The sequence below is a fragment of the Solanum tuberosum genome, unplaced genomic scaffold (genome assembly GCF_000226075.1).
Source record: "Solanum tuberosum cultivar DM 1-3 516 R44 unplaced genomic scaffold, SolTub_3.0 scf00669, whole genome shotgun sequence".
Lineage (NCBI taxonomy): Eukaryota > Viridiplantae > Streptophyta > Magnoliopsida > Solanales > Solanaceae > Solanum > Solanum tuberosum.
Window position 1 is genome coordinate 138616 of NW_006239620.1, and position 10252 is coordinate 148867.

Here is a 10252-nt window from a genome sequence, read left to right on the forward strand (position 1 = left end):
GTACACAATATAGTTATTTTTATTTGTAATCTTTTGGCTTGGCAAAATTTGCAAACATATGTTTCTTTTCATACCCAATGGCTACAAGGTTAGACGGTTAGTAGGGATGGTATTGTGGCTTATTTCTTCATTCTTTCATGTCGAGCTTTCAGAAGCCACTTGGGAGGGAGAATGAACAATTGAGCAAATCCTCAAAGCTTGTTACTTTTTAAAACTTAACATGTTACGATGGAAGTGATGAGGAATTAAACAAGTATAACATTAAAGTAGTGTGCTGTTGAAATAACATGGAAATATATACATGAATCAATCAGAAAGATTTTGATATACAAGGCTGTGAAAATGATGCATAGCCTTCTCAACTTGTGGCGCGTAGCGGCCAGAGCAGTATGCAGGTGATTCAAGGCCTCGTTGAACAGCTTCACATAACTTTATATCCTCCATCTGTTAATTGTAATCAGCAATGTTATTATAATGAGTATGAAAGCATACAGATTGCAATTAACGTGGTGACGATGAAATCTTGCATATTTTTACTGTACCTGCACTGTCTCACTATCCTCGAGACTCTGTGAGATAAAACTCTCATCACCCTGTGAACAAAGATGATGATGAAATTGCTAGCTCCAAGTAATACCTTTTATCTTAGAGCAAGAAAACATATTGTACTACGTACATTTACCTTGACAGATGAATCAAGAAAGTAGTCAAATATCACTAGACATTTCCGAGGTCCTTGAGGCAGTACGAGATTCGTGTCCATCCAAGGACCGTACCTACACAAAGCTCCAGAGTTTAGTTTTACAAGAATTGCAGGTCATATATGTTAATGAAGCACCAACCTGTTGATCATAAAGTTGGGATACACGAATGCATATAAAGCTTTTGATCCAAGTCGATCAAAGTCTTGGTCCTTTTCTGCACTACCAGTTTCACATCGTTGGATGCTGACTTTCTCAAATATCTGATTCATTATTAGGAGGGAGTTACACGCAACAATACAAGTAATATAGAATGATAAAGCTGATGTTGGACATACATACAGTGGTAGAGTACGAGTCAAGTGTCAGACCCGAAGCAAGACCTTTATGGGCATATGGTACATGATAACCACCATCCAAGTAGTTGTCACAGAAGACCTGCAACAGAACAGACTGGTTTGAAAATTTAGCTTGATTCTGGGATCAAGCGCATAATCAGAACGGAGATGTCAAATAACTTTCTCGACGAAATCATAATGTGAGAACTAACTAACCTTCCAGTTACACTCAATGGTGTATTCACGTCTGCATAAAAAACTCAATGAAGAATCCACTCCACCATCAGCCAAGATTTGGGATGAACTACCCAACCATTCGTTTCCAACAAAGTCAAAATCGGATTCTTGTTCAGGCAAAACTCCATTTTCAAAATTGACAAGTATGAATGGTCCCCATACAGCTACTCTCATTGGGACTAGTCCCATCTCCTATCCTTCATATAGAAGATCAAATCAAATCACCCCGACATTATACATAAAACAACCATGAACTGAGAATATTTATTACATACATACATTCACTTTGAAGTTCTTGATTCCTGTTATTCTAGTTGCCTTTAGAAGTGCTCCATCCAATCCATATGTCCACCCCTGCGAAATGGAACAAGAACCATTAAATGAAGTATATCAGATAACAACCAAATAAGTTACATGAGAATGATATCCTCTGGGATGCCTAATACTAAGTACATAAAGAAATCAAGAAGAAGAACAAAACGTTTACTGCTGAATTAACTATTTAAGTAATTGATTGTTATGTCCTTCGTCTGACCAGTTGATGGTCACAATAAGCACTCATCACAAACTAAAGGAGGAAGAAACTAAGGAGAATTTGAGTCTTCAACGTGTTGTTGCTACTGTTCTCTTCTACTTTGTTTTAGCATGGCTTCTTCATTACTGTATTTTCTTTCAATACTATATGCTTTACTTGAGCCAACTGTATCAGTAAATGTATGAGAGTCAACTACCAGATATTGAAGGAAAACTGAAATCAGCTAAAAGGATCAAGAAAGCTCTAAAACTGAGTAATAAAAAGCTCACATGGTATGGACAAACAAAGCAAGAGCTTTTCCCACTTCCTGAGGCAAGAAGAGAGGCATGATGGCGACAAACATTGTGAAAAGCATGTATTTTTCCACCATCATCTCGACATACAACATACTCGACATTGCCCAATCTGTATTTCAACGATTAGCTACATGAACAAAACAGATATATAGGCATATCAAGAATAACTTAGTACCTTCCAGTGAAATATTGCCTAGGCTCTTTGATCTGTTCAGTGTACCCTGCAATTGCAGAAAAGTCACAATTCAGAGAGCAGAATAACTCAATACTCTCTTTTTACTTGTCCTATTGTCAATACAATTTCGTTCCCCGTGATCAGGTATCTTACCATCGCGTTAGGATATAGCATCCTAAGCAGATTGCACTCACATTGAATTGAACTTTGCAAGCTACACTTTGAAAATAAGCTCTCATAACAGTATACACAAAACACTTCAACAACGTTAGACTAAATTTTTCTCTATTCCCATCACGGAAATACACTTACACATGAAAAACCGCACGCACACACACACAAAGAGAAAGAACACACACACCAACTACTGATACAGTTGCAAATGAAGAAGGATTCCCTTCCCTCCCATGTAATGTATAACAGTACTCTCTCCATTTCAATTTGTTCGTCTAGTTTAAGAAAGTAAACAAGACTTTCAAATTTTGTGGCCTTAAACTAGATAGGTAGAATGTATCAAAAATGTCTTTTAATCCTATAATCTTGAACATGCCACGCGAAATATTGTAATTGAAGAGCTGCTAAGAATAAATTATGATCTTAAACCTGCCATGTGAAAAATTGTAACCTAAGAGTTGCTAAGAGTAAATACCAATGTTTTAAAAGGAGGGGGCATGAGACGAGGCATTTTACTTAGTATAGGGCGAGGCATAAGCCTCGAGACGTGGGGCGTAAGACCTATGGATTTTTAAAATTTTAATTTATATTATAGTATAATAATATAATAACACAAAATTATAATGGGGGCGTAAGCCCTATGGATCTTTAAATTTTTAATTTTATATTATAGTATAATAAATAATAACACAAAATTATAAAAATAAATCAAAAGTTTGAAATAATTACAAATATGATTAAATAAACTAATAGAAAATAAAAGTTCTAACATGATTATACAAGTATAAATAATCTAATATCTTAACTTTCTAATAATAAAAGAATCATTATTTCTCAAAAATATTTTTATTTATCATACTATACGATTTACCCCTTTAACTTTCTAATAATAAAAGAATCATTATTTCTCAAATTTTTTTTTTTATCATACTATACGATTTACCCCCCAAAAGAAAATAATTAATAGCGTTACTAGTATTATAATAAAAACATCACTCAATCATGAATAAAAATAAAATTACTTTCAAATAGCTAAATAAAATATAATAATTTTGAGACATATGACTAAACCATAAAGACCAATGATAAGTGAAAAAGTAAAATTCCGCGACGTATTTATAAAAGAAATGTTACGTAATATATAATTACTTTCATATTTATAAAAGAAATGTTACGTAATATATAATTACTTTAATAGTGTTACCAAATAAGAAAGATGTAATATTAAAACTTGTTATTTGAGTTATTCTCAATCTTCTTTATCTCTATAGATTAAAAATTATTATTTATCCATTCAATTATTCAAGAATTATGAGGGTCAACAATGTTAACTAAAGATTTTAACACATAATTTGTGTAAGATCTGTTAGGCGAGCCTTTAGTGTTGGGCGTTGGTTGGGCGTGCTTAGGGCGTACAGTCGGGAGCTTAGGGCATACGTCTTACAGAACTAAGCCCCACTTGAGTCTCGAGGCGTTTTGATAAAGTCCCGCCATAGGGTGTGCCCCGAGGTGAGTCCCAACAGAGTTGTTTAAAACACTGAGGGCGTACAGTCGGGCGCTTAGGACGTAAGTCTTACAAAACTAAGCCCCACACTTGACGAGCCCCGAACAGAGTTTTTTTAAAACACTTGTAAATACTATCCAAAGTATCAATCTTCAAACAAAAATTAAGACAAAGCAAGAATAAAATACTATCCAAAGTATCAATCTTTAGACAGAAATTCAGAGAAAGTAAGAATAAATACTATATAAAGTATCAATCTTTAAACAAAAATTTCAAGGATGATAAAGAAGCATATATACTGTTGTTGTTGCCAACAATAGTTGTCCACTATTGACTTGCCACAAGAATTAAGAAGCAGTAAATGATAAAAGATAACTTTATCAAATGACCCGTATTAAATACAAGTCATCTAAACAGCAAGGGTAAAATAGACCTAACATGTTAAATTATTCATTAATTTTATAAACTAGTTGAACATCTCAAAATAGTATAGCGGAGAAGTAAAAATGGACGGAGAGATCTCAATAAGATAAGAAAAGATGTCATACCAACAGCTTGCCAACCTTTGAAGAAGACTTGATTGAGTTCATGAGTGTAAAAACAAGAGTCAGTATACCAAGAACTAGGTGGGGTGATGGCTTCTTCAATTGGGATTTTGGGATCAAATTCTAAAACCAATTTTTTATTAGAATCACATGAAATTTTAAATGAAAGATGATGTTTTCTGGGTTTTACAGAACAAATGAAAAATTGAATAGAAGATAATTTGTGTTTGTTGAACTGATGAAAAGAAGTGAATCTCTGTAGCACTACCATGTTTGAGACTCAAATTATTTCTGTATTTTGCAGGCCAAACAATAATAACATGATCTACAATTTAGATACTGATTGAGACTTAAATATGAGAAAATAATATACTAAAAATTAAAAATAGGGAAAAATGGGTTTGATATATTCCTCAATATAATCCTCGTTCTGAAAGTGACTCATATATACTCTTATTGATTGTACAAATGACTCACATATATTTTTTTTTCCTAACGGAAATGAAAAAACTATTTTTTATTTTAAAAAAACAATTTATGTAGGGATATATTTTATCCTTCTCACACTTTTTTTTTAATTCAATAACTAATTTGAATTTATTATTTTGATGGTCAAATTTATTCTTTTCACTTATTTTCTTATAAACTTTATTATAGATATTCTAATTTTTTTTTAGAGATATAAAAATTAATTTACAATATATCCGCAGGAAAATAGTTTTGATTTTTTTAACCTTAGTTTGCCCAAAAAACAAAGGGGAAAGTTGGATACAACAATAGCCCAATTAGTTTAAATGAAACTTAGGGCCCGTTTGGTCATGTGATATGGTATCATGATATGGAATCATGATATGATATCATGATATGATATCATGAAATGAAATTGAAGTTATAATAATTTGCTCAATTATTATTGTAACTTATAATAATTTTTACGTACTTTACAAATATATAAATTTCAATTTTTAAAAAAATTGAAGATTCCATGAGCAAATTCTCTGTCAAACTTAAACTGTTTGACTCTAAAAAAAAATGAAATGTGTTTCATAAATTGGGACGAGTGATTGATTAAGATAAAATCGTGAAATTAGTTATATTGGGATTGTAGTGTTCCGTATTGAGTACAAGATAATTATCTTAAAATAACTACTCCCTATATCTCAATTTATATGACTTACTTTCCTTTTTAGTCCGTCCAAAAAAGAATGACACATTTTTATATTAAGTAACACTTCAACTTTAAAATGTCCATTTTATTCCTAATTAAATGATTTATAGACACACAAGTTCCTATCATTTATTTTAGACCGCAAATTTTAAAAATCTTCATTTCTTTCTTAAACTCGTGCCAAGTCAAACTATCTCACATAAAATGAAATGGAGGGAGTACTTGTTTTAGTTACTCATTTCCTCTTTCTTTTTCAATGATATCTAACGATTAAGAAAATTCATGTGAAACTCATGCCCCTGACTATTTTCTTGTTTACGTTCCTCTCTTAATTTATTTTTAAAATTATATGTCCATGTAAATTCTCATTATACTATATGAATGGATTGAATGATATTTTTATATTCTAATAAAAATATTATTTTGAAAACATTTCTAATCATTTTGAGTTAGAAAAATGTGAAACCGTTTTTATTTTCAAAAGAAGGGTGAGGTCCGAGGTGTAAATAGGAGAGAAGGGATGTCATAATTAGCGTTTTAATAAAATGATAGCTTGATTTTTCAAATTTTTACACTGAAAAATAATAATAAAATGAGAATAATAAATGATATTGATTTATTTGCAAAATCATGTGGGTGTTGAACTTATCCTTGTACCAATTGAACACCTTATTTGTTCAAAAATCTATTGGACACAAAATACTGACATGACAAAAAACGTGTGATTCACTTTCTTTGATCGCGTTAAGTCATCAAAAAATAATTATATTTCTTTTTTTTTCTCCTTAATTTATACACCTGAATTAATAAAAAAGAAAAAAACTTAATTAATAAAAAGAAAAAAGGAGCAGTCGTCTTCTTCTCCATCCCTGCAACCCCACCCCCTCCACCTCTCTTTCTCTCACCCTCTGCCATTCTTCTTCTTATTTCCCCTTTTTTTTTTAATGTTAATTTACGTCTCAATTATGTCGATGAAGCTCAAATTATTACATGAAAAAAATATGAATTGATTTTTTTTGGATCAAAGTTTGTTATTTTTTTTCCAATTCTAATAAATAGTTACTAATGGATAGAAGATGAAGGCAATGAGTAAGAGATATTCATGCTATAAAAATGAAGGAGAATGAATATTTAGCTTGAGTGGATAACAATGGTGTATTTTGTACTGCCGACGCCAACGAAAGAGGTAGAGCGATGGTTTGCTGGCGTCGCCGATGCCGACACCTAGGGGTGTTCACGGGTTGGTTTGGATCGGTTATTGGTCAAAACCAAAACCAAACCAACTTAATCGGTTTTAAAATTATCAAAACCAAACCAAACCAAATATAATATACATTTATCGGTTTGGTGATTATCGGTTTCGGATTGGTTTGGTTCGGTTATTAACCATACACAAAAATAAAAGAAACAATTCATTTAAAATGTGAAAAAAGTGACAACAATCCATTCAAAACGAAAAATAGTTAGAATGACTTAAATTACTAAACTTTCAATCACTAAATTTACTATCAATAAAGCTTTAAAAATTACACTATATTGGCTTAGAAGGAAGAGACAATAACATTTTCAGTCCACAAAAAAATTAGACATAGACACTCATATACATGAAATCAATAAGATAAATGTTTCATCTTGGGCATTTTTTGCTTTCAATAAGTAAATTATAAAGAAATTTTAATGAAAATATGTATAAGATCTTTAAAATTGTTTATAAAAATAATATATTAAGTATGTATATTAATAAAATATATGTATATAATTCATCGGTTCGGTTCGGTTATTTCTTTGGGTTTTTTCGAATAAAACCATAACCAAACCAAATACTATCGGTTTTCAAAAATCTAAAACCAAACCAAACCAAACCCAAATAAAATCGGTTTGGTTTGGTTTTTTGGTTTGGATCGGTTTTTATCCAAACCGTGAACACCGGCGACACCGATTCCACCGGGGAAATCAGAATTGGGTCTATTGAAGATGAAGGGAAAGGGAAAGGGGGGGGGGGGGAGTTGTTAATTAAAAAAAAACTTTTTAATTTTTTAAAATACTTTTTGGATTATTTAAATAAAGCTTTTAAAAAAATTTAAATACAATACCACGTGTCATCATTTTATTGGTAAATCGATTTTGTATTCACGTTTGAGATACACACATTTTTATTTTTCAACCGTTTGTCAGTTTATGTCAAATAGGTAAAAATTTCTTAAAGTTAGAGTGTTCAATAGGTACAAATTTAAATTAATATATCTAAATAAATTATACGAATAACTTTAAGAGGCCTCATATGACTTAAGCCTTTTTTTTAAGACCTCCCTTACAATATGATCACCAGTAAAGTTGAGTTGACAGAATTATTTGCAAAATAATAAATGATATATTATATCATTTAATTTATTCTTATAAGAAATCTTCAAATTTTATATAATTAGGACACATAATGTACTAGCAACTATCATTATATAATAGAGAGTATATAATATGAAACATTTTGACAAATTAATGCAACATAAAGTAAGAAATTTATGCTTATTGTTCTTGTCAAATGTTTGTGACAAGTAACTTTAACTTTGTAGTAGGGGTCAACACCGAACCGAAAATCGAATCAAACCGCAAATTGAGTCAAATCGGAAAAAAAATCCGAATAATGGTTTGGTTTGACTTGATTTTGTATTGGAAAAAAAAAACCTGACTATATTTGGGTTGGTTTGGTTTCAACTAAAAAAAATCAACCCGAGACCAAACCATCTCGACATTATATATATAACTAGTAAATGGACCCGCGCGAATTAGAACATTCTTCTTTAAAATTTATTAAAATAGAACTTTTCTTGTATACAATTTTCTTCTTTGTAAATTTCGTTAGTATAACTGTCACGACCCAGAAATGGACGTGATGACACTCGTCTTATCCCACCAATACAAGTCATTCTAAAAAACTCAACCATTACAATAAAATGCGGAAATTTTTATAATCAACTCAAAAATACCCCAAAATCTGGTTGTCACGTGTGCAAGCCTCTAAAGTATTACAATTGATTCAAAAGAAAAACGCTAGTCTCGAATTGACATTGTTTCTAGAATAGAACAAGATCATAAATAAGAGTAAGAAGGTCCGCTGAAATGACAAGCAGCTACCTCACAAACCTCCATAAGAAGCCTTAGACAAGGAGAAGAGAAAATATCAAAAAGGTCCGGGCTCAGTTCACAGTTTACATAGCACCCAGCTCAACAACAATCACTTTAACAAATTACATATCCTCAACAACAAACTCAATATTCATCAATCACAACTTCCACAAAAAAGCACTCACAAATTATCAGCAACACACAAGATCAAGTTCATCAAATAAAGGTAATCAAATATCAAGTACTTTCCAACCACCAATAAAACACATAATCATCAAGAGTGAAGGATGTCATGAGATGCAATGCAATATGACACCATGAAATGATATGCCTCAAAATACCAAGTACTCTCTCAACCGTATATACATGATACTCCTCGGAAATACATCGAGAGTTCATGACCCATGGGACGTTGCTTGTGATCTCTTGCTATGTATAAGACCTTTTTTTTTCTTTTTTAATTATGTATTGACTATGAGGGTGAGCCCGGTAGTTTGTCTTGGCCCCCGCTAAGTATCCATGTTTAGAGGTGGTGTTGGACAAGTTGTGTATTATGCTTGAGCTTGACTCATCTATGGTATTTATGTATCATTCTCTTTTTCTCTTGCTCCCTCAGTCCCGATTTCCCCTTGATTATGCTTATCGCTTATGGTCATTTTAATTGCTTCAGCGACCAAGGATGTGTGATAATACGCTATGAGGCTTGTTTGGGGTTCCTTCGGGTTCCCCATTCGCCGGTCACGTCTAGGCCCTAGGCTTGGGTCGTGACAGATCCCCTGAATACTTCATTTTCTGAAATTTTGATAAGTTTCTCTCCTTGTTCTCATATCTCGCCTAAGTAATTAGAAGGATCCCATGATAGCTTTATATTGGATTGAACTACTGCATTTTTCTCCTCTCTCTCATGAGTATTGACACGTAATAAATCTACCCGTGTTCATGTGAAGTCGAGGACACTAGATAAGAATTTATTCATCATCTTAATGCATGCTAAGTGTGTTTACGTAATTGAAACGACCCCAAAAATGCCCGAAAATGTGCTTCGGAAACACCTATAATTGTAATTTCCATATATCTCAAAATCCGTGCATGATTTCGGAAATTCGACTTCATATTCTTATTCAGGGGGTCAAATTGAGTGGGAAATGGGTCTAACCCGAATTTTAGAGCAACCGTATCAAAATTTGAAAATCGCAAAAATGCGATTTGGAAGGATCCACTTTAAAGGGGCATATCTCTTAGCACACAAGGAACTGGAAGGGCCATAAGCTATCAAAATTAAAGCCCTGGAGTTAGCTTGGTTTCACCTTATTCCGAGTTAGAATGAAGGAGTTATGACCATTTTCGTAAAATCTATCTATGCAGATTTGCAATTTCCAGTAAGCTATTTTTTTTAAAGCCTCATTTTTTGAGGCTAAGTGTTGGGGTGTTTTTTTTTTATAAAAAAGGGATATGT

At 32.3% G+C, this 10252-nt stretch overlaps 1 protein-coding gene across 2 annotated transcripts; it reads right to left on the minus strand.

Moving 5' to 3' along the window:
- Window positions 1–240: 240 nt before the first annotated feature.
- LOC102597733 (choline monooxygenase, chloroplastic-like) lies at window positions 241–4833 on the minus strand. Of its 2 annotated transcripts, none has more exons than XM_015305164.1 (10): window positions 4509–4833; window positions 2283–2328; window positions 2081–2216; window positions 1556–1630; window positions 1256–1468; window positions 1044–1154; window positions 843–964; window positions 683–776; window positions 543–593; window positions 241–444 (listed from the first exon to the last, which is right to left on the minus strand). In XM_015305164.1, the coding sequence occupies exons 1-10, from the start codon at window positions 4774–4776 to the stop codon at window positions 307–309; spliced, it is 1254 nt and encodes a 417-aa protein (XP_015160650.1). In that variant the 5' UTR covers window positions 4777–4833; the 3' UTR covers window positions 241–306.
- Window positions 4834–10252: the final 5419 nt, after the last annotated feature.

Excerpts from the sequence above, each read along its gene's own strand:
- LOC102597733 (XM_015305164.1), bottom strand. The coding sequence starts at position 4,776 with ATGGTAGTGCTACAGAGATTCACTTCTTTTCATCAGTTCAACAAACAC. Across the intron at positions 1,155-1,255 it reads CCATTGAGTGTAACTGGAAG|TCTGTTCTGTTGCAGGTCTT; the intron begins GTTAGTTAGTTC and ends TTTTCAAACCAG. Across the intron at positions 965-1,043 it reads TTGACTCGTACTCTACCACT|ATATTTGAGAAAGTCAGCAT; the intron begins GTATGTATGTCC and ends ATAATGAATCAG.